This window comes from Aplidium turbinatum, chromosome 1 (assembly GCF_918807975.1).
Source record: "Aplidium turbinatum chromosome 1, kaAplTurb1.1, whole genome shotgun sequence".
NCBI classification, from domain to species: Eukaryota; Metazoa; Chordata; class Ascidiacea; order Aplousobranchia; family Polyclinidae; genus Aplidium; species Aplidium turbinatum.
This window is the reverse complement of record NC_137472.1, coordinates 27,932,012-27,957,447: the sequence shown is the minus strand read 5'-3', so window position 1 is coordinate 27,957,447 and position 25,436 is coordinate 27,932,012. Positions and strand designations below refer to the sequence as shown.

The 25,436-nt window shown below is 38.1% G+C and overlaps 1 protein-coding gene and 1 long non-coding RNA gene across 2 annotated transcripts; one reads left to right on the top strand and one right to left on the bottom strand.

The window, feature by feature from the left end:
* Positions 1-522: 522 nt before the first annotated feature.
* LOC145772475 (heparan-alpha-glucosaminide N-acetyltransferase-like) lies at positions 523-25,436 on the bottom strand. The gene is made up of 13 exons (XM_082584355.1): positions 25,379-25,436; positions 24,241-24,353; positions 23,821-23,954; positions 21,723-21,832; positions 21,424-21,533; positions 15,037-15,113; positions 14,172-14,348; positions 13,528-13,653; positions 7,537-7,669; positions 5,783-6,017; positions 5,314-5,459; positions 3,736-3,848; positions 523-1,190 (listed from the first exon to the last, which is right to left on the bottom strand). Exons 1-13 carry the CDS (start codon positions 25,424-25,426, stop codon positions 1,009-1,011), a joined length of 1,704 nt encoding a protein of 567 aa, XP_082440481.1. The 5' UTR covers positions 25,427-25,436; the 3' UTR covers positions 523-1,008.
* On the top strand, positions 10,641-12,029 carry LOC145772526 (uncharacterized). The gene is made up of 3 exons (XR_014289298.1): positions 10,641-10,973; positions 11,589-11,773; positions 12,008-12,029. It is a non-coding gene; the product is annotated as an uncharacterized LOC145772526 (long non-coding RNA).

Genomic DNA, 25,436 nt, shown 5'->3' with positions numbered 1-25,436 from the left:
TGTTCTCAGTTTTTTTGTTGTTTTATCTAGACATAAGCACCGTGGTTGAAAATTTAGCTTATTAAGAAAAACAAGGAAGCCAATCTCCGAGTCCGCCTTCGTGTATGTCATTAACAGTAGCCTACTGCCAAAGACACGGCGGCATGTCCTTGAGCGGTGTAGAACCAAGGCGTTCGCCACTCGTTCATAATATTCTCTTCGTCAAAAAACGTCAAATTGAATCGAAGGTCTCTCCCCACTGTTACAAAATTGTGCGTAGGCCTACCCAGCAGCCTGCCCTGCCCTACACCGCTGACCATCAAGCGTGTTAGCGTGAGAGTTTTCTATAAATCGACTTTCAATCAGACCAATATCTTGATGAAACTTTTTTCATGTTCATCAATCACTGTCCCCAAATTAACCAAAAATGATTGTGTTCCTGCAAACACGCATGGCTGGATGCACCCAATAGCAGATCTTTTAAGTGGTTGATTAAGTTAATCGTCTGACTGGTTAATCGAGAGTTATTTCTTGCGAGATTTATATAAAAACAATAATATAATAACAAACAATAAAAACAAACTGAACTGAGCTGTTATCGGCGGGAATGTAATCGGTGAGTTTAATTAGCAAATTACGTTGATGCATGAGAAAAAAAGTCCAAAAAGCATAATCAGCAGTTTTGTTTGATCGGTAAATAATTCGCTGGTAGAGCATTCAACACTATGCGACCAATTTTATGAAGAGAACATGGTAGGTAGGCCTACAGTAGCCTATAGATGAGCTTATGCATTATTATTCAAGTCATGATCACAGCAGCAGAAATATAAATAGCACCTTCTCAACAGATTGCACAATGCTCTGCTAATAATGCCAGCAGTAGGCTAAATAAACCGTCCAAATTAGTCTTGAAGCGGCAAGATGGGTAGTTTACAATGATAACTTTGAATAACTTATCAGAGAAAAATGAAAACCAGTTTGATCCGCATTGTTGGATTTTATTGCCCACTGGTCCACAATCATATAAAATTATATCTTGAGAAAGAATTTGATCTTGTAACAGTAATAAGCGATAAGAACCCAGCAGAAGACCCCCAACACATTCATAGCCAACCACTCGCTGTGAGTGGAGGAGTCTGTTGCTCCCCAAACAAATGGGACGACGCCGTCATATGACTCATGGCCAACGTACAAGAGGATACTGTTCATCCCTAAAATAGAATAAAGTGAAGAGATAAATACGCAATTAGCCTACAATAAGTGTGTATCCACGAAATTACTATTTACTGTAACGATAATTTTCTACTTTATTTAGGCTACCTCCTAGAACATAGGCTACTTAATTGCTTATATTTTTGATCAAACTAACATAGGCTACATTTAAATTCAAAATGAAAAAGCCATTATTTTTGTGAGGACATAGGCCCTAGTTAAGTTATTTTAAGGTAAATTTTCATTTTAACGCAAAATCTGAATCTGGTGAATCTGAATAACTTATTATAAATTAGTTTGCAGCAGTTTTGCCTAAGTTCTATACGGTAAGTTAGAAGTGTGGCCGCACGCTTAGCGAGTGGTACCAATGAACCACCCAATTTTAAGTCCTACTAATGATGAGGGTGATGTTCTTTAAACTCTAACTGGTGAATCTGCAGTCTAGTCGACTGATACAGGTTAACTTATCGATAAAAAAGTGTATAGTACCACACCAATTTCAAGTTTTTTCAAATTAAGCGTAATAAACTTACATTTGCCAATTTAAGTGTGATATTCTATGCCAGTGGTTCCCAACCTTTTTTTATCTGGTGGACCCTCTTAGTCGATATTCAAATTTAAATTCCCCCCCTATAAATTTAGTTTGTTAAAAATTTATTTACATTAATATTTTAAAATAAGTTTTGGAAGATAAACTAAACTTTCACTAGTAATAAGCTTTTTAGCCTGTGCTTTTCCTTTTCATATACTAAAATAATTTAATTAATGGAGAACGTTGGTGAATGGTATTTTATTCAAAGAATACATTTAAAACATAAGAGTCAATGCATTTAACAGTCTGTGTGAAGCTTGTGGTTTTTTTGTTTCGACAACTCATGAATGCTGGAAGAGTATTGGAAAGAGCACAACGAATATCATTTTCCACGTCTAATCTGTTTCTCTGTTTTGTTTTCATTTGCAAAAGTTGAAAAACCTGATTCGCATAGATAAGTGGAAGCAAACGGAAGGATACTTCTCTGCCACTTTGAGATAGGAATTACACATAAATGGCCAAAATCCAGTGATTGATTTTTCTCTGAATAAATCTCTTGCAGGAATCCGTCTTGAGTTCAAATAATTCCTTCTGCAATTTATCGGAAAGTTTTTCCATCAACAATTTCGTACTAAATTAAACTCATCGTCATAAATTTCAGGAAAATATCGAATGAATTACAGTTCTAATGCTGTGAGATGTTGTAAATGAAGATTTTATCAATTCTGAGATGTTATCAATTCTTATCAGAGATGTTTTCACTCTCTTCCAACTTGCCTTGAGCCAGCATGGAAGCAGTACAGTTTGTAAATTCACATGGCATTAATATGTCAATGACTCATGGATACAGATAACCCATGTTGATGCGCAATCTGTTTCAAACGGAGATGGCAATTGAATATATAACGTATATTGGCGATTTTCCTTGCATATTCAGATTTAGTTTATTCAATAGACCAAACATACCAACCAAATAAGCAAGGAATCTAATCCATCTGTCATCATTCAGCAATGAAACAAGTTCCAATTTATTTAAAGGTCAAAAAATAATTTAAGCTCGTCTCTGAGCTCAAACACTCGCTTGGTTACGTTTCCTCTTGAAAGCCATCGAGTATTTGCATGAAAAAGAAGTAGGCCTACGTGATGGTATGCATCCATGTCAGTGCACAGTTTCTTAAATAATTGGGAGTTAATCTAATAATAATTTCCTCTTTAACGCTCTAGTCTGGGCCAACTTACTAGGCTTAAAAAGGTTTACAATCTCAAAAACAAATTCCCCCCTGAAAATTGCAAAATTCCCCCCCCTGGTGAGGAATTCCCCCCCCCCGGTTGGGAACCACTGCTTTATGCCTTTTTGATTATTTTTTTTAACTACAACAGTAAATATTTTTACGTTTAAAGTATCAACTGGCAAAAAGATCATACTCCAGTTCCTGCTTTTTTTCTAATAATTTTGGACTCTGACTCCGGCCAAAAACCGAGACTCCGGCTTCTGTACACCTCAGGCCTAGATAACCCAAGATGACAAAATGTTACAATAATTATGAAGTTGGGTAAAAAGGAAAAGGTGAGTCCCATACTTAATGCAAGCCTCGGTGAATTAGAAAGATAAGATTCTCGTCATACTAAGCCTTCGGCACAAACGAGAGTAGGGTGGCCAGTTCCTTTCGCTCAGCCATCTTTGCTTCAACAACTACGCCCACCCAATTTATTACACCCTGGGTAAAGGTGAGCGGTGTTTTTCAACAACAGGCTGAAGCCGGGAGTCGAACCAGGATCGCATGATTGGAAAGCGAGCGCCTTATCCGCTGCGCCATCCCACCGAAGTTAGGTGGAAAACGTGATAATGAATTTATTTTCTTACTGTTTGCAGAGCTTCCACCTGAGTTCGCGGTCTAATGTGATTACAGTAAAGCATGATACCCATATGATTGTATGGGCAATATTTTCTTGATACTCTATACTTAAATTACTGCTTTACAGACGGTAAGGCTCTTTATTGAAAGTCTTACCAACAAAATTGAGCGGTGCTCCTGACCACAGCTTGACAACGTCAACAAAGTAGTATATGACAATCATAAGGAGGAATGCCATGCTCGACAAGGTTGTGATAAACGTCAAAGTCCTACAAATTTGTTCATAAATTAAAAATCCATCAGGAACCCCAAAAAATACATGGGTTACTAAGGTAATAATAAATACATTATTTTCAGGCAAATGTTCTTTTTAGTACTTGGTGAGACAAGAAGTAAAAAGATTTGTGATTAAACAGGTGCAGCGTTATTAGATAATTGGGAGCTTGTGTACAAGTCTCCGTCCTGGTCACAAATGCTATCACGTAAATATACGTCAAAATTGGAATCGACAAAGACACATGGTTTGAAGTGAGTGAATAGTGAAGCAAAGGTACCAAAGTAGTTTCATCCTACATGTTTGGTCGATTCCTGTCCATGACGTGATGGTATTTTTTATCGAGGGCTCTCGCTGGCATCTAACTAGCTGAGCTTCGTCGCGAAGAAGCCACTCTGTCCCTCGGTCGACGGGCACTGAAGCCTAACCACCTTCTCCACCACAAGATCTCTGCTCTCCCAAACGAGCACCCCCGTCGACTGAAATCAAGACACCCATTCGTGCCAGCCGCTCAACTTCTGATCAACGAAGCTGATGTACAAGACATCTCTGCGGCTGCTTGGGCGGACCATAAATGGAGTTCTGAATGGAAGTCAACTGCCACCAGACTCTATTCGTTCATCCCCGACGACGACTCACGCCCCATCGGTCTAACACTACCAAGACAGGCATGGGTGCGCCTCAACCGTCTCCGTACGGGCGTCGGGCTTTTCCGCTCAACCATGCACCAATGGGGAATGGCCTCTTCCTCCTCCTGTGAATGTGGTGCCGAGGAACAGACCGCAGACCACATCATCAATGACTGTTCCATCTTCAAGCCACCTAATGGAGTGGAAGGTCTGCGCATCATGGATGATGAAACCAAAAGACTGGCTGCTCTCTAGTAGCCTTCCAGTGTAGTCCGGGAACATCGTGAATCTGGGGTGGTAAAAGGATAGACCCTCGGCCCCAGAGGCTCACATGACGACGACGACCAAGGCGGAAACTTGTACACCAGCTCCAATAATTGGTATGCTTAGGGATGATTAAAAACGTTTTTTTAGACGCCATTTTTTTGTAATAGTTTTTTTTACGTTTTATTTGTTTTTTTTTATACTATTTTCAATGGTTTTATACACTTTTTAAAGTAACAACTGTTTACATTTATTATAACAAAGAACTGCAAAAGAAACCGTAAAATTATTGCAACTGAATAACTCCTTATAAATGAGTTTGCTGCAGTTTTGACTAAGTTCTGTAAGTCAAAACTGTGGTCGCATGCTCAGCAAGTGGAACCAACGAACCACCCAACTTCAAGTGCTACCAACAAAGATGAGGACTGTTTGGATGTAGAATCCTGGGAAAAAGTTTCTGATATCACTGAGTTTGTAATTAATGCACAAAATAGGCTACGTTAAAGATTGTGGGTAGGCTACAGAAAAAGTACAGTAACGTAAATACAATGTAAATTTTGACATCACCATAAGTTCTTGTTGACAGGTAACCAGCCATTGTTGGCTGATGCATTACACAAGCCAGCAGACATGGCACCCAATGCCACGCCCCAACACAACCAGCGAATGCATCGCGATTTCGGTTCTTGGTAATACAAAAAGATCTTGCCCATCTGTAAAGGCAATTCGATATTTTGAAAGCATTCTTTTATTTCATAGACTAGATATCTATACGTTCGATGCATATCAACATCAGGTGGTTATGTCTTGGCAAGACAAATGTCACCCAAGTGCTTGAAGGTGGACATCCAGATTAACTTCCATAACTATTGTCGACTTAATTCAAATGTTCATCAATATAACCCTTTGGCTCCATAACTGGACTTGACAAAACAAAATTATTTTGTACAAGCTCTCTATCGCGTTTCGATGCGCATCGCCAGACGAATAACTTGTTGTGTGCAATTCAAATGTTTCCAACAAATTTATTTACTACCTGAGAGCCGATGAACACGATTACACATCCATTGATGGCCCCGAGAAGACCTTCCGGGTCGAATGGGACATCCCCTTGTTGATGAGGGAAGTAGACATCTTTGGCTGTGGGACTACCGTACATGTGATTCACTCCAAAGAACCACCTATCGATATATCCAGCCACCCCGCCGATACAGTGTGGTCCATGGTAAAGTTTACTATCAAGAGCAAGTCCGCCAGGACCGATGTAACCCCTGAAAATACAGGATGAGAATACATTAATACAAAGAATATTAAAATGCTATGTCTGGTCAACCCTTTTATACAACTCTGAGACTTGGAGTGTCACAAAAAATGGAAGAACGGATCGATGCCTTCGAGCTCTGGTCATACAGGCAAATGTTAAAAATTTCATGGAAACAAAAGATCACTAACGATGAAGTATTATCCAAATTTAATTCAAGCAAAATTCTCTTACAAATAGTCAAAAGAAGAAAATTAAAGTATTTCGGACACACAATTAGGCAAAACTTGTTACAAAGATCATTAATAGAAGAGAAGATAAACGGTAAAAGAAACAAAGGTATACCAAGAATGATTTGGACATCAAACATCACTAAATGGACAAAATTAAGTTATGAAAATGCAGTACGAACAGCTCATGGTCGAGAACAATGGCGCATTGTATCCAACCCTCAATACGAGGAAGGAACATAATGATGATAATGATTATGCAATTATACTGGTGTGTGCTTTTATTTAGGATTTTAGGTAGATGGGTTTTTTAGCATTCCTGCTAATCATTTTGCTCACATGTTCCGCTAAAACTCAATCAGATTGGATACTGCATTCAATACAAACTGAATTCACAGTATTACGAAACGTCCTGCAGAAACGTCCTACGAAACGTCCGGCAATCCTGAGAAGAACGGAAAGGTCAATGGTGAGAGCAATGTGTGGGGTGAAAACGAGAAGGGAAAAAAGGACTGAAGAATTGTTGGATATGCTAGAGATGAGAGAGACCATAGACCAACTGGCAAGGGCAAATGGAGTAAGATGGTATGGACATGTGATAAGGAGGGAGGAAGGAAGTTTTCTTAGAAAGGCACTAGATCTAAAGGTGGATGGGAAGAGGAAACGCGGTCGTCCAAGAACAACGTGGAAACAACAAGTGAAGGATGAGTTTAAAAAAGTCGGACTGAAGGAGGAAGATGCAAGGGACAGGGTGAAATGGAGAAAAGGGATTAAGACAATTGCTGCGCGGAAACAATCGGCCACCCCCACTAGTGGGGAACAAACCGACGATGGATTATGATGATGATGACGAAACGTAACATTTATAACACTTATACATGTGGATTTCTAAGCTGAAAATAATCCTAATAATATTTACATTCCATACGATCGATCACAGATTGGACAATTCATACAAAACAAAGGCAAATAAATCACAAAATAAAGCGCCCACAATGTAGATACTAAACTCATGTTCAGCAAACGTTTCGAAAAAAATCATCATTGCTATTGAATAAAAGTAATCAGGGCGTCAGGGACTGCATTCAAGACACCAACTTTTTTTGTTTCATGGCACTGAAGATGAAAACAGTTTAGTTTTTGAAACGTTTGCTCAACATGAGTTTAGTCACGGAGTTTAGTGTTTTGGGTTCCTATGTTTTGGTTATATTTATCAAGCGCTCCAATCATTTCGCTCTCAAAACCCTAATTCAACAACATTAAAGCTTAGTTTTTTGTGTTAGGGTTTAAATGGCCTACCTGGGACAACCAGGAACAGTGACGCAGAAGGTAAGAGTCAACCATACCACCTCCAAGCAGACGACTATCAGCCATTGAGGCCAATATAGAAGAATATCTCGAACAGGATGCCACCATTTTCGTGTGTTGTCCGCTGAGAAAAATTCCAGTTAAAAAGTTACTTTGTTGTTAGCGTTCATGCTAAATTCGTTATTGTTGTATGAGTTGGCGCGTTACACAGAAATAGGCTATCTGCATTGATCATGATCTCCCCGGTGGTAGCCTAGCGACGCACATTTGCGGAGGGTCCAGCGCGATGTAAAAACATATAGGCCACGATATAACAAGCTACTAATATTTAGATGTCCACATAAAGATTTAAAGCCAGTTTTCTAAATGAATAAAAACGTTGACAGTGATATCAATATGGCCCACTGTCCACTTTACACGAAAAGATATGTTCAATCTCGCTTTTGTTAAATAGATTGCAAGCAAGCTATTACATGGATAAACAACATACCAGAACTCATACGGTAAGAATAAAGTGACAATAGGCTAGTTCAAAAACTAAGTAGACCAAAGCAGTATGATCTTTTTAAAAGTATTTGGAGTAGCAAGCAATAGTAACCAAAACAGAATACATTGCCTCAAGATATTAAAAGCAAAAAAGTTTAGCATCAAGCAAAGCAAATAACAACCATATTGCAGATATATGCACAGATTACTTTAAATTATAAAAAATAGAAATCCTTCTTCAAGGCGTTAAAACTAGCCTTGTTAGATTTAGCTGTAGCGCATAGTTTGATACAAAATGTACAGTGCAGACAATATTCTTTTCTCGAATGTTAAAGGTGACATGACAAATAACAATGCTTGTGGGCCCAGCAAACATTGATTGCTGGGCCAGCGTTGGCTATATGCTGGGTATGTTGGCACAAGGCTGGCAATTTTGTCCAACATTTTGCCAACATTGCCAACATTACGCCAACAATTTCAATACTTTTTAATATGCGTTCAAAAAGGTCTTAAAGATTTAATTTCAGGTTTATTTGTTTTAAACTTAAAAAATACTAACACAAACCTCTTTTCATGTGGTATTGCTTCAAAACACAGTTGTGTGGTTGGCTAACATCGGTCAGAAGCATTGCCAGCATTGTGCCAATTCATAACAATTTCGGTGTTTTCTTTAAAATTATGCAAATGTATACCATCATTTTGCTACAATTTTACATTTTAATAATAGGCTATCAATGCTGTTATTATTTTCTGATACCGTACAAGTATACTATGAATACTTTAGACCAGCGTTGGTCAGAAGGGTAGCCAACAGTTTGCCAACAAAGTAGTTTCATTTTAGTTTGTTTATGCCAAACTGAACAGAAGTCTAGAAAAAGGCAGGAGCAACCAAACGCGAACGCGATAACGTGCTTGATACCCAAACAGTTTAAACTTTCCATTAGCCCTACACGTTTCCACAAAATAAACAATTGCAACGTCGGCTATATGCTGGATGTGAGGGCACAAGATTGGCAATTATGTCCAACATGTTGCCAACAATACGCCATCAGTTTCAATAACTTATTTCTTATTATGCGTTCAAAAAGGTCTCAAAGATTTTATTTCAGGTTTATTTGTTTTAATCTTTAAAATTACTTACACAACCCTCTTTTCATGTGGTATTACTTCAAAACACAGTTGTGTGGTTGGCTAACATCGGTCAGAAGCATTGCCAGCATTGTGCCAATTCATAACAATTTCGGTGTTTTCTTTAAAATTATGCAAATGTAGCCTATACCATGATATTGCTACAATTTTACATTTTTATAATAGGCTATCAATGCTGTTATTATTTTCTGATACCGTACAAGTATACTATGAATATTTAAGACCAGGGTTGATCAGAAGTGTAGCCAACAGTTTGCCAAGTTTGTTTATGCCAAACTGAGCAGAGGTCTAGAAAAAGGCCGGAGCAACAAAACGCGAACGCGATAACGTGCTTGATACCGAACCAGTTTAAAGTTTCCATTGGCCCTACACGTTTCTACAAAATAAACAATTGCAACGTTGGCTACTTCATTTCAGCTTCACTTGATTTATTCTTTGAAAATATTAATAGCCAACAATAAAATGACTCTTTAACTAAATGACTCATGTGGTTTAGTGGAAAAACACAGTTTCTTTAGCATACCGTATTCTTGTACCAACAACGCCATGATAAAAATCGTTTGTTCATATTCAATTGCTTTAGATAATTTAGTGCAATAAATGTCTTGTGATTCAGAGGACACTTCCAGAAAGTTTAGGCTTTGGCGCCTCCAATACCCAACTAGCATAATCCGTTCTTTTTACATTGATTCAACGTCTGCAGACGTTGGTAAGGTAACTAACAAGCGATAAACTTAAAAACGTGAATGCTAATTCAAGTTGCCAGGTCTTCATTTTTTTCTTGTGTTCAACAAAAGCTTTTTTAATTTTCAAGTTTAACTATACTAAAATGTGTTGTAATATTTTTGAAAACATTTTTTCAGGACTAACCTCAAAATTTGCGTGCAGTTCAAGAAAACTTAAAACAACTTGTAAGCTTAATCGAATTCACTTGTTGATGTTTGGTAGTGCTCGACACAGCAGCATGATTGTGGTGATCATGTGATCATTGAGTTGCGGCTGCACTGCCGCAGCGCTGCTGACCTGTCTGCAGACGCTGAATCAATGTAAAAAAATCGATTGATGCGCTATCACTTACGGTATTGATTTTGTTCTGAGAGCAGCCTCGCTCTCTGTCTGATTTTGACCACGTGGATGAGATTCTCGTGTCGCCAACAAAGGGGCGTCTTTACTTTAAATGTAGCAAAGCTTGCACAATAGGCCAGCTTCAGGAGCAGTCATGTTGCGTCGAAATCTCTCCTCAATTTCTTGAAGCGAGATTTCACAAAACGATCGCTACTTTTACTTTCAACGATCCGGCGAATCGTTTTTCTCCTCCCGCGGTGCATAGAACAATACTGCAGGCACAATAATTGTTGTGAAAACTCCATTATGACGTCACTACTTAAACTTTGACTGGGCAATATGACGCGTTGAAGTGAAATAGGCAACAAAGCTTTAGAATGCGGCGATGTGTTATATCAACGTGAGGAGATGCAATTTAGCAGAAGAACTTGTTTTTTTTTATGAAGGAAGACAAAGGCCATGACTTAATCCTTTGCTAAAAGGATTATGACGTCACTCGATTCACTTCGACTGTTCAAACATGGCGGTTGTGCGCAATACACATTACACAATTACGTGGAGAGCCGAGAGCACAATGCTTATGTGAACAGCGCTAAGAGGAATTTTCGCTTCTTGCATCGAAAATATAAAAAATCGAATTCAATCGAGATATTACGGCCGAAAGAAGTTTTAGAAATGATCAAAATGAAACTATAGGAATGACTTACGCCAATGTTTATGAAAACCTGGTAAGTGAATGTCTTTTATTCATTGAACCTGAAATAATTGTGTAAAGTCGTTTTTGTCACTAGGCTACGTTTACACAATTTAAAGAAAGTTATAAAACTCAATTTAGAGAAAGTTATAAAACTCAATGACCAATGGAAAACTTTCATATGAAATATTCTGGTGACAAATTTAGTGCCAGTGCTCCTAGATGAGTGCTAAGAAGAAATCAGCAAAGTAGCAGAGCTTGTGATGTCCTACAACATGTGTATTGTTTTGCTCAATCTTTGATTTTGCTGCTCCGCAGTGTTTGCCTGACTGCTTGAATGTGTTTGTATTTTTATGTCGTGTGGATAGGTCTGTGATGGTTGTAGAATATTTGCAAATGTAGCTTTCATTGCCGTCAACTGAATAATAATAATAATAACATGTTTTATTTTGCGCCCATTGCGACAACATAGCCTACAGTAGCCTACACTGCGACCTACATACGCAACACAACAGACGACTGGAATCCCAAAATAAACTTTAAACGTTGGCTGTCATTTGTAACAGTCGAAAGTTTCTGTAACAAGTGCTGAAGCTTTTTAATATGATGGACGAAACCCTTGTCATTACATTCGATTTACATTTTGCAGGTGGCAAATTTAAGTCAAGTTGTTGGCAAAAATGCAAGCGATTGTATCAGTGGACTTATTCCAACTATTGTTATCGAACACAACACAGTTCCAGCCATGTCGAGAAAAAAGAAAGAAAAAAAACGTCGTGAAGTCTAAGCACTCGTTTGATTGTTTAAAAAAGAATCTGAAAAAGGTTGTTCTTGGTGAGTACGGATAAATGTTTCTACTACGACTAAATGATTATGTCATAACTATGCCATTTTGTTCTTTTGATTAATGTATGATGTAATTGTGAAGAGTATTGAGTAATGTATGAAAATGTTTTAGTGGTGTACTCGCATTGATGTGAACAACGAACATGGTGGTTAGTAGGCTATGTCGGCATTTATATACTGATTTAACACTTCTTTTTTTACTTTCATGATTACATTGATTAGACATGGTGATGGCGCACGACAAAGCTGCTGCCGTGCAGCAAATTGATGAAGAGTTCCAGAGTGATTTCGAAATTGGAAGGACAGGCAAGGTGGCCGAAAACGGCAAAAACTAACTTTTGGTGAGCTTGTTATATGTTTGAAAGACAACAGCGAATGTGTTGCTTTAGTTGTTAAATAACTACTGTACACGCAATTAGAATGCATTGGAACTTGATTATCGCTCTGCGTGGCGCAGAATCGAATGATAAGTTTTTTGTCACGCACGTTGGAGAGGGATATTACCATGGATATTACATTGATATTGCAGATTGTCAATTAACTTCGTATTATCCTGGACGACAACTGATCAAAATCCTACACTGTTGCCAAACAGCCCTCTTGAATTAAATATTTTTGTTTCATTCGCAGGAATTCACAATGATAAAGATACACAAGACAAAAGCTGCTGATGTGCAATGAATCTCCATCTATCAATACGATTTGATGTGGCTTGTTTCTAATAAATGTGAAAATATACGAAGCTCGGCTGTTACTTTGCTTTGTCACAAAGCGAGTAGTGTTGCTTATAAATCCGTGTTGCTGCTGCTCTTTCGCCCAAGGATTAGCTAGGTTCAACAATAAACTTTTGGTGATGAGCGAGGTTTAAGTACAGAGACGTTTGGCAAATGTAGATGCCAATGCTGTTCAGATGTTTTATGCACCAGCTTGCTTTGCATGGCCAACCTTGGTCAAAGCGCCGGCATCACAATAGTCAATAGGTCAGATGAAGCAGCATCATGGTGCATAAAAGTCAACCAGAATTTAGGCGCCAGATGAAGCAAAATGGTGCACAAGTCATCTTGCCAACGTTGGCCAGATACAGATGCCAACGTTGGCAAGATGAAGCAAAATGGTGCATAAAACATTTTGCCAACGTTGGCAAGATGCAGAAGCCAACGTTGGCTAGATGCAGAAGTCGACGTTGGCTAGATGCAGACGTCAACGGTGGCAAGATGCAGACGCCAACGCTGGCCAGATGCATCCAAATGGTGCATAAAACATTTTGCCGACGTTGGCAAGATGCAGAAGCCAATGTTGGCAAGATGCAGAAGCCAACGTTGGCAAGATGCATATTCCAATGTTGGCAAGATGCAGAAGCCAACGGTGGCAAGATGCAGACGCCAACGCTGGCCAGATGCATCCAAATGGTGCATAAAACATCTTGCCAACGTCGGCGTCTGCATCTTGCCAATGTTGCGGCCAACTTCTTGCCAATGTTGCCCCAACAATCAATGTTTACTGGGGGGTGGGCTTAGCTGTAATCATTGTGTTTTCATTGTGTAATCATTTGTATAATGGCCTAACTTTCAGCGGGTTACATAGCCTAAATGTTTCTTCTTTTTCCCACCAAAGAAGATGGACTTGCAATAAAAATAAAAAAAATAGCAACAATTTTTTCATTTGTCGAATCAACAGAATTAACTTTCCCTTACGTTTTCAGCGCGCTATGCAGCTCATTCATCTCAAAGCACAACTCGTACCGTTTAGAGCTTTGCAGTCTAAGGCGCCCGACGAAATATGAAAACTCCATTGCAAGAGAAAGCCCACCAGATAAGCAATCGCAAACCGTTGCAGCACGCCAGGGATTCGTAGGTTACTCCAATTAGCTTAATAATAATAATAAATAAAACTTTGAGATATTATTGTAAAAGTTAGTATTGAAATATAATGATATTGAAATAAATTGAATTCTGTACTATGGTGTCCGACAAATTGTTCGTAAGCAATTGTTCGTAAAGCAATTGTTCGTAAGCAATTGTTCGTAAAACAATTGTTCGTAAAATTAATTCTTCGTAAAACAATTCTTCCTATTAAAGCATTTTTTCGTGCATGCAGTTAAAATTTGGTGTATCCGAAGAAATGCTTTACGAAGAATTGTTTTACGGATTTCATTTTACGAAAAACTGTTTACGAACAATTGTTTTACGAACAATTGCTTTACGAACAATTGTTTTACGAACAATTGCTTTACGAACAATTTGCCCATAACCCTGTGCTATTGGTTTGAGTTAAACTTCATCGGATTAGTCTCACTTTTAAAACTATTTTTGATATAACCAAACACGGTGCGGTATTTCATTCCACGTCACGTTAGGCTGACTAGTGACTAAGCAATCAAACTTACTATTGTGGTTAATCACAGTAATTCCAAGAGCAAACAAAATCACTGTCCGTCGAATAAGTTTGTAAAGTATTTGCAGATTCGAAGTTTTCTTCCGAAGAAGGCTTTCAACCGACAGTGGGATGTTGACCCCCATTATAAACATGAACCAAGGAAAAACTAAATCCGCCACTGTAAGACCTAGGACGACAAAACTGGTCATGGAAACGATTTGGGTTTTTGTAACATGTGCAACTATTTTTCAAATAATTAAATTGCAGTTACTGCATGAACCAGTCGATGGTTCAATTCTTTTGCGTTGATTCAATGTTTGCAAACGCTAAATCAATGTAATGAAGATATTAATTTGCCAACTAGAAGGTAAGAAACAATCAGTTAGCTTGTTAAGAATGTGTAGAATTAAGAACAGCAATACACAAACATTTTAAGCATTTCATAATTTAAAGAAACATAGAACTGCAAATCCAACAGAGCCCAACAAAGACACACGGTACACAGGAATTTGACACGATAAGAATAAGCAAATCTTCAATTGCTTTGCAATTTTCAGACGACGCTTGTTTTAACTCAATCCATAGTGCGTGCATTGCCGTGCATGTCTTCTCCATGCAACATAAAAAAATCAGTTGGGGCACCGATACGACGTGGTCACGTAACAAAGTAGGCAGGAACATGTATTGAGTTTTTGTGGATCGGCAATGTGCGCTTTTTTGAATTTGTGAGTTCAATAAAAAATAGAATACTACCATACTGTAAAAGCACAAAAATGACAGTCTGTGATATAGCAATTGAGTGGTTGAAAATAACCAACATTGAGTGCAAAATCCAATATTTATGAATAAATGCAGTCTATTAATAGAATCATTACCGTTCCAAGCACTGTGTGAGAAGAACCAATAATGCCCTCCACCGTAGTTGACAAATATCATCACAACTATGCAAAGCCTGAAAAACAAGATGGTGTTTCTGTGAAACAATCGTATATTGGATGACGACCAGTTAGGTTTATTTGATCAATTTCATAACAACATAATTGAGATGAACTTAATAACGGACCAAATAAAAAACAACAATTTGAGACAAAAACGTCACCTTACGCTACACACACTATCACTCTATTATTGTATCTTTTTCTACTTGCCACAAGACCATTGGGTATAGCACTGTAACATACAGTACAATCTGTGGCTATTTGTACAATTGAGTTCTTGGCAAATTGTGCTGACTTCAATATTCTAACTTTTTAAATTACTAATTTAATCTTAGTGGTAAGTCGTTTAGTTGTCCCATCGGTTACTATTCGTTTACTGCAGAACAATGAGGTTTGTTGCATCGTTGCACGCAAAACAACTTCAAAGAAAGACAGTAGCCTATTACACTAAAAGAGTGGTCTTCAACCTTTTTAAGAAGCGACCCCAATTTAAGCGAAAACGAAATCAGCATTTACATGCGACCCCATTTTGTTTTCCAATATGAAGAAAAATATTTCAAGTAATGCAGAAACTAAATAATGCGAATAAGTATGCACAATTACAGAGAAATGTGGCTACACAAAAGTGTTCCAAATGATTGTTTTTAAGAAGTTTTAATTAACACATGAACGTGATTTCACGAACACAAAATTGTCAACTTGTTTCAACATTTAATTTGCACTGTTAATGTGATGATTGCAGTTTGGTCAAGAACGTCATTGAACATATCTTCAATCCTACGTTTTACTGATGTAGCTGATAGTGAAAATGAATCCAAGAGATTGCAATTTACCTTTAAAAAACTCAGATGGTTTATCCATGCAGGCTGGATGATTTTTTCTAACTGACGTTTAAGTTTATTTTTCTTCATCGATTCTTCTGCTAGAACTTTATGACAGATTACACACTTTGGTTTGCCATTAGAATCAGTAAAACCAAGTTTTAAAAGTCTCGTCATATGATATTTTTTGTTGCCATTTCTGTATAATATATAACTATAGCCTACTTACTAGCTACAAATTACCATTACTAGCTGCAAAGCAAACCGTAAACAGCCGGTGAAATGCCTGCACACTACACATGCATAAATAACTATTCGCTCTTCCTGGAGTCACCATGAATAATAAAAAGTTGATCTAAACTAGCATCGTGAATGCTTTTGCTCTGTCCTACTTGTCGCAATTATTCTGTTTTTGATTATTGCACCACAATGGTTTAATTGTGACACGAGGTAGCAAGCTGCACTCCAAAACACAGGCAAAGGTTGTGAACTACTTAGTCTGGGAGCCTACGACAGAAGATTTCACCCCATAAGGTACAAAAGGTTTGACCCCTTGAAGTTACTGGGGTCAACCATGTCACTCACAAAAAGTATGGAAGATTGACCGCACCGGGTGGATCTGGACCCTAGAGCCCCCTAAAAAGCCCAAAAAGGGGGTTAATTTCACCCCATAAGGTACATGGACCAAACTTGGTGAAAACGAAGTTCTATGTCAGGACATCACAAAAATATCAAATCTAACAATATTTTCGAGTGGAAAGGTGATGTAAGACTCCCCCCAAAGTGACCCCCCAGGGGGTTAATTTCACCCCATAAGGTACATGGACCAAAGTTGGTCAAAACGAAGTCTTATGTCAGGACATCACAAAAATATCAAATCTAACAATATTTTCGAGTGGAAAGGTGATGTAAGATGCCTTCAAAGTGACTTCCCTTAATGTGACCCCCTCGGAAGGTTTATTCCACCCCATAAGGTACATGGACCAAACTTGGTCAAAATGAAGTCTTATGTCAGGACATCACAAAAATATCAAATCTAACAATATTTTCGGGTGGAAAGGTGGTGTAAGATGACTTCAAAGTGACTTTCCTTAATGTGACCCCCTCGGAAGGTGAATTTCACCCCATAAAGTACATGGACCAAACTTGGTCAAAACGAAGTCTTATGTCAGGACATCACAAAAATATCAAATCTAACAATATTTTCGGGTGGAAAGGTGATGTAAGATGTCATCAAAGTGACCCCCAGAGGGTTTATTTCACCATAGAGTACATGGACCAAACGTGGTCAAAACGAAGTCTTCTAGGGCACCACAAAATATCAAATCTAACAATACTCTCAGTTGGAAAGGTGATAAAAGACCTACCCAAAAGTGAATCTCCTCCTATAGTTTAATTTACTTCATCCCTTTCTCGAACCAACCTAGGTGTAACGAAAGTGCTATGCCAGGACAGTACGAATGGATTAAATTTAAAAATATTTTTATATAGGTTTTGATGAAATACATTCACACGCTGTCCCATGATGCAGGAAATGGAACTATAGCCTACTTTACAAAAAGTTTTTGTATAAATCATATTCAGTCAATCGAAAAAAGGCAACAGAACATGACAATACATGGCTTTGTAACACCAAAAACAGAAAGTACATAAGAAGCATATAGGCTACAGTAGCCAGAAAATTGATCCAAGATCTTGATACGACCACTAAATGTGGACTTAATCGAACAACTGACTATCCAAATCAAAACGTTTCGAAATGAATCATTTGGAACGTTAATTTAGGCAGTAATGAACATTTTCCAGCTGCTACAATAAATAACCCAATAAACCCAATGTAGTAAATTTTTGTTTAATGCCATTTGCTTCATGTCTCCAATCAGTTATTGTAACTGTTCATTCATAAACAGAGATTGTTCGTGTAAATGTAAACGGTCGTTTCTTTATTCTTCATTGTCACTGCTGTCGCTTTCACTTTCTTCATCTTATTCTTCAGATTCATACAATTCTCCTGTTATATACAGAGATAAAGCAAGCTGTCTGCGATGTACCAGCCCCAAGCAATGTGGTTATCCGCACGTCTGACACTGACTGTCTTGTAATTGGCTTAGGTTGCTATGGAACTTTTGATCCTTCATTAAAGATATGGATAGAAGCTGGCTTGCAAAGCAATAACACGCAGCGGTACATCAACATCAACCAGCTGCATAGGCCTACCGCACTTGGAGTGACGATTTGCAAGTGTTTACCTGCATATCATGCCTTTACAGATTCTGATTACACCTCGTCATTTAGCAGGAAAGGGAAAGTGCGGCCGCTGAAATTACTCCAAGGAAACCACGAAGCGCAGGCAGCTTTTAGCCAACTCGGACAAGACAAAGAAATTAGTGAAGACATTATCATCGCAATAGAGAACTTTGTGTGTAACATGTACAAAAACAAGAAAATTAATTATGTCAACGAAGTCCGTTTACAAATGTTTTTAGACGGCTACAAACCCAAAAAAGAAAATGAAAGGATATCATGCATACCAGAAGCTACTGTAGATAGTAGTACTCTACCACTTTGTTTACGAGTACTTCTCCAGAAGACAAGGCGCACACATCTCATCACAAGATGGTGGTTATCTTCAACTAGAAGTGAACAAGCAGCAACGTTGCTGCTAGAGTAGGCTATGGCTGGAAAGAAGAAGGAGGTTGTTATAAAGTGGTGTGGTTTGAAGGTAAAGGTATAAAGCATCTTTAGATGTCTCTGCGTGGAATCTGATCTCATCCAGGAAAGTCAAGAAGAAGGTAAACAACATTGGATGTCGCTTGGGTTACCCTTTATAAATATAAAACTTTCTCCTGGTCTATCAGTCGTTTACTTTCTTACTGTAAACATTAGCCAATAACTGGCTGTAAAGTTTCGTTTTAGGAACCTATAACCAATAGTTTCTGCAATCTTGAGAAAAATGCCTGGGTGCACTAAATAACAAATAAATGTTGAACTTTTTCCAGTTAATAGTAAGTTGCAATGTTGCATTATTCGAAGAAAAATAGACGTCTGTAAAAGATAATAAAATTACTATTGTATGTTACGCATATCTGTAGTGCATAATAGCAATTGTTTCGTACAGTCTTTATTTCTCTGTATATAACAGGAGAATTGTATGAATCTGAAGAATAAGACGAAGAAAGTGAAAGCGACACCAGTGACAATGAAGAATAAAGAAACGACCGTTTACATTTACACAAACAATTTCTGTTTATGAATGAACAGTTACAATAACTGATTGGAGACATGAACAAATGGCATTAAACAAAAATTTACTACATTGGGTTTATTGGGTTATTTATTGTAGCAGCTGGAAAATGTTCAGCCTGCGCTTCGTGGTTTCCTTGGAGTAATTTCAGCGGCCGCACTTTCCCTTTCCTGCTAAATGACGAGGTGTAATCAGAATCTGTAAAGGCATGATATGCAGGTAAACACTTGCAAATCGTCACTCCAAGTGCGGTAGGCCTATGCAGCTGGTTGATGTTGATGTACCGCTGCGTGTTATTGCTTTGCAAGCCAGCTTCTATCCATATCTTTAATGAAGGATCAAAAGTTCCATAGCAACCTAAGCCAATTACAAGACAGTCAGTGTCAGACGTGCGGATAACCACATTGCTTGGGGCTGGTACATCGCAGACAGCTTGCTTTATCTCTGTATATAACAGGAGAATTGTATGAATCTGAAGAATAAGATGAAGAAAGTGAAAGCGACAGCAGTGACAATGAAGAATAAAGAAACGACCGTTTACATTTACACGAACAATCTCTGTTTATGAATGAACAGTTACAATAACTGATTGGAGACATGAAGCAAATGGCATTAAACAAAAATTTACTACATTGGGTTTATTGGGTTATTTATTGTAGCAGCTGGAAAATGTTCATTACTGCCTAAATTAACGTTCCAAATGATTCATTTCGAAACGTTTTGATTTGGATAGTCAGTTGTTCGATTAAGTCCACATTTAGTGGTCGTATCAAGATCTTGGATCAATTTTCTGGCTACTGTAGCCTATATGCTTCTTATGTACTTTCTGTTTTTGGTGTTACAAAGCCATGTATTGTCATGTCCTGTTGCCTTTTTTCGATTGACTGAATATGATTTATACAAAAACTTTTTGTAAAGTAGGCTATAGTTCCATTTCATGCATCATGGGACAGCGTGTGAATGTATTTCATCAAAACCTATATAAAAATATTTTTAAATTTAATCCATTCGTACTGTCCTGGCATAGCACTTTCGTTACACCTAGGTTGGTTCAAGAAAGGCATGAAGTAAATTAAACTATAGGAGGAGATTCACTTTTGGGTAGGTCTTTTATCACCTTTCCAACTGAGAGTATTGTTAGATTTGATATTTTGTGGTGCCCTAGAAGACTTCGTTTTGACCACGTTTGGTCCATGTACTCTATGATGAAATAAACCCTCTGGGGGTCACTTTGATGACATCTTACATCACCTTTCCACCCGAAAATATTGTTAGATTTGATATTTTTGTGATGTCCTGACATAAGACTTCGTTTTGACCAAGTTTGGTCCATGTACTTTATGGGGTGAAATTCACCTTCCGAGGGGGTCACATTAAGGAAAGTCACTTTGAAGTCATCTTACACCACCTTTCCACCCGAAAATATTGTTAGATTTGATATTTTTGTGATGTCCTAACATAAGACTTCATTTTGACCAAGTTTGGTCCATGTACCTTATGGGGTGGAATAAACCTTCCGAGGGGGTCACATTAAGGGAAGTCACTTTGAAGGCATCTTACATCACCTTTCCACCCGAAAATATTGTTAGATTTGATATTTTTGTGATGTCCTGACATAAGACTTCGTTTTGACCAACTTTGGTCCATGTACCTTATGGGGTGAAATTAACCCCCTGGGGGGTCACTTTGGGAGGAGTCTTACATCACCTTTCCACTCGAAAATATTGTTAGATTTGATATTTTTGTGATGTCCTGACATAGAACTTCGTTTTCACCAAGTTTGGTCCATGTACCTTATGGGGTGAAATTAACCCCCTTTTTGGGCTTTTTAGGGGGCTCTAGGGTCCAGATCCACCCGGTGCGGTCAATCTTCCATACTTTTTGTGAGTGACATGGTTGACCCCAGTAACTTCAAGGGGTCAAACCTTTTGTACCTTATGGGGTGAAATCTTCTGTCGTAGGCTCTCGGTCTAACTGTAGAACAAAAAAGTATCAGTCTTTTTTTTTCTGTAGTAAATTGAATATGGTGAGTTTTGGCGACCCCAGGAAAAGTTAAGGCGACCCCACTCGGGGTCGCGACCCACAGGTTGGAGACCACTGCTTAAGCGACTAAGGCGTAGGCAGCGCGAAGTTGCCATTCGGCTAAGAGTAATCCAAAATGTCGCTTGTCAAAGGTTTTCGAAATCGAGTTGCAGATGGTCTGTTGCTGTAATTTAATTTATTCATAAAAGTATACAAAGTGCATAATTGACAACATACCCACGAAAAGTGTCAACAGAACCCAACCTCTCTCTTGGACGAGCCGTGTCAACAGGTGACGGCAGACCGTCGCCGTTTCCAATATTTGATTCATTTGGTTGACCATCCACCTACCAAACAAATTGCCTAAAGGCTGCACACAATCTAATGATTTTTTAATGATAAAGAGAAAATGAACAAAATTCCATGAAAGAGTATTTAGACCACAGGTTCAATAACAACCTTTCAAGAAAAATCGTTTTTAATGCAGTATTTTGAGGTGTTGCTAGATTTTAATAAAATGTGTTGATTTCACATACATCTTCATCCAATGCAACGGGACCGTATGTACTCCACTTTTTGTAAAACCAACTACCGGCTGAATAAGCAATGGCCATGGCAAGAAGGATAAACAAAGCCACAAGAATGGCTGAAAAACAGAAATTCCTAGCTGATTGTTAATTTTTCAAGCGGCAATACGCTGTCAAGCTTACAGTACGTCAAATCTAACATAGCATAAACTTGATCAAATTATTTTTGTCCAACAATGAAAAGCAAATAGGGTACGTTTGAAGTTTTTACTGTTAAAGTGAAATCATTGAAAAAAGTAAAGCAGTGATTGCGTGTTTTACTTGGTTTTTCGCACTCTTAATTAAGCTAATTTATGAAAGAGCTAAACTTTGGAAAGTTGTCAACCAATAAGTCTAAAAGCAACAAAAACATCAGTTGGAAGTATTTCAACTTTGTAGTTTTGTCAAACAAATTTTTAAGTTGAAAAGTAAATCTAAAGCAACACATGTCAATATTTTTGTACCAAAAATAAATTTATTCTATATAAATAATCACCAACCGAGATCCATCAGTGCAGTCGGTACTTTGCCGCGACGGTAGATGTAGGCCTACATAGCCTATATACGTAGGCTCAGGGCCGAATTTAGCCTAAGCGCTGCCCTAGGCAGATACGAAAAGTGCCGCCCCCCAAAAAAATTTTTTCGATGGTGCGCTACGATTTATATTTTCAATTCCTTACAAAAAAGTTATTTGCACTGTTTATTTGAATACATCAATGAATGTCATTGTATAATAAAATAATTGTTTAAAATCGCTTCCGGCGGGTTTTTTCTCTTGCAAACAAATCAATAATTTCTTCAAAGTCTGTAGAAACAAGTAAAGATGAGTTAATCCTCAAAAATATGAGATCATTCATGCGATCATTCATTGTTTACATACTTTAAGCATCAAGGCAAGTACACAAAATAGCCTGCAACTTTTCCATCAACCTAGCATTGACTAAAAACATTTTTTTCTAGGCTCTTTTAAATTTACTAACAGTGAAACAAACCGAACAAAGATTAATAAAAATTGCACAGACAAAGCCTAGCCCTCCATACTAAGTGAAACAGATAAATAAAAGAAGCGCTAAGCAGCACGTATTGTTGAAAACCAATCAAGCGTGAAGTACTCTAGGGGCGATGACTTGCCATACATGACTTGCCGCACTGTTTATAAATGTGTGTGATGTGATAACATATTTATTAACTCCTATATATCTGTTGTGAATTATTATATTCACGTACAATATTATCAATGTAATATATTCGTATATTTTGCCGCCCCCAATAATTTGTCGCCCTAGGCAACTGCCTACTCTGCCTACTCTGCCTACTGCTAAATCCGGCCCTCGTAGGCTATATATAAATGTACAGGGTATAAATACATGTGGAGGTAATTCTTTACGAGATCTTATACTGAATCGACTCGAAACCGATGTTGCGCAGTAGCCGTACTAAATGTGCAATGGTTATGTGGAGCTACAACACAAGTCAAATTAAATGCTTTTGTGGCACCAAGCCACAAGTATCGCATCAGGGCCGAGTTTAACTGATGGGGGGCCCGGGGCACTTTTAGATCGGGGAGCCCCCGTGCAAAAAAGGTTTTTGCGCCGAGGGTGAGAAAAACTTTACAAGGTAACTTGAAAGTTACCCACACCGCTAACACCTTTACGCCAAGCTCAGTCACCACCTTGTGACTAAAAATTAACCTTGAAAGGAAAAGAAGGCATTTCGCAGAAACTTCAAAGGCTGAGAGAAAATAATAATAATAACACAAAATCACATTTTTCACGTCGGGGTCCCTTCAAAAGGGGGGCCGGGGCAACTGCACCCTCTTCCCCCTAAATCCGGGCCTGTATCGGACCATTCTCTTGTTTGCTTACAGTTTTCCTTTCAGGCAGCAAGTGAAGCCATTCATTAGGCCTATATCTGTGTGTCGCAAAAACTTTGTCTACTTGTGGAGTGTATCAATCAAATTTACAAGACTCAATAGAAAAGTATAGGCTTAGGAAAAAAAATTAAGAATAGAAGCAAACATAATGCTAACATGTAGGCTACCGACGTTTGTATAGCCCACAGAACTTACGTATATTGCTGTTCCACGGATGTTCGTTCACAGATAAATTGTTTGAACAATTATAAATATTCCTTTTTAAAGCTTCAGCATTAAAGTTGATAGAATATTGACCGCGCTCCCCAAAGAAGTAGTGAGTAGTAGAGCTGAAAGAAAACACCGGTCATAATGATGATAGCGTAGCCGTTACATGGGAAATGCTATAAAATACAGTAAGCTGCTTGTTGTGCAAACTACACACATGATGACTATATCAAGAACATGGCCTTGCGCAAATTGACGCAGAGTAATTTGAATGCTGGAGAAGTTTATGGTTTGAATACGAACCATTGATCAAAAGAAACTTATCATACGCAAATATAATTTTACTGCACCACAATTTGCATAAACAGTACTTCAACATGCGGTATCCTCAGCCACTAGAGCGATTACCTGCAATTTAGTTCACCTGCTGTCAATTTGATGGAAGTACGCCACCTAGTGTCCACCAGAAAAGTAAGACTGCTTTCATTGATTGCTATTTCACTGACATTGTAGTAAGCGCACTGCAAATACAAAAAATGTATAGCCTACATAAGGAAGACATCACAAAAAGTAGGTAATGTCTTTTGATTCATGGCGTTTGCCACAAAAAAACTTCTCTTTTGCAAATTTTAGAACCTTTTATAGAAAGATTTCTGAAGGTGGAGGATCATCACTTATTCGCAAAAGTAGATATGTTGGTTGTGGTTTGGTACGACACCCTTCTCGACATGTACACTATGGACAACTAAAATTTATCCTTTCGTCCTGTTTTACCCCCTGGTGCAATTTTACTTTTTGATCTAGGCAATTTAGAGACTCAATTTAGGCTACTCATTTTCAAAGCTCTCATAGAAATTTAAAAGTAAATTTTCCTTCTTTCATAAACGTGATATGCACCTGCCTCTTCCGTCATAAATCTTCCCTTATTCTTTTAGCACTTATCGTGATCTTGTCCGATTAACAATAGCACACTTGTAAACGCAAAGCAGAGCCTTTTGCGTTTGCTGCAGAGCTACAGCCATAAAACATGTAACAACTCCACCTTCACTTTCGTCTAAGAAAGTCATCGCACATTGGTGTGACAAAAACATTTCACTTGTTGCTGAATTTGATTGTGTTTAATAACTATGCTGAATCCGGTTCTGCCTTATACGAGTATAGGCCTACTTAGGACATAATTTGACAAAAATACTTTTCAGAACAACAGAATAACGTAATTGTCTCACATGTAAGAATATCGGCGGTGGAACCACCAGCATGAAGCCTGACAGCTCCGGAGCTGGATCCAGACCTCTGTAATCTTGCTATGCAGAGATTTCTTACCCAAAGCACTTATCTTTTTATCGCTTTGCGAAAACATTTGACAAATTGAACTCGAATAATTGATAAGATAAAACTCGAATAAGTAATGGATGCTACGCACACTTTCTTAAAAATAATACCGACAGACCTCCTACCCTCGAATCAGAAATGAGGATGAATTTTCTAGAGCTTGGTTAGCCTATATACTTTACTGTAATCGTTGTTCTTCAAGCTAGTCACTTACGTTGAAGCAGTTGTCAGACAGAGACCAGATGGTGAGGGAAGAGTTCATTTCTAATCCG

Bases quoted from the DNA above. Each gene is read 5' to 3' on its own strand.
- LOC145772475 (XM_082584355.1), bottom strand. From the start codon at position 25,426: ATGAACTCTTCCCTCACCATCTGGTCTCTGTCTGACAACTGCTTCAAC. The intron at 14,349-15,036 runs GTAATGATTCTA...TTGTCGTCCTAG, and splicing joins CTCACACAGTGCTTGGAACG to GTCTTACAGTGGCGGATTTA. The intron at 13,654-14,171 runs GTAAGTTTGATT...ATTATTATTAAG, and splicing joins TACTGTGATTAACCACAATA to CTAATTGGAGTAACCTACGA.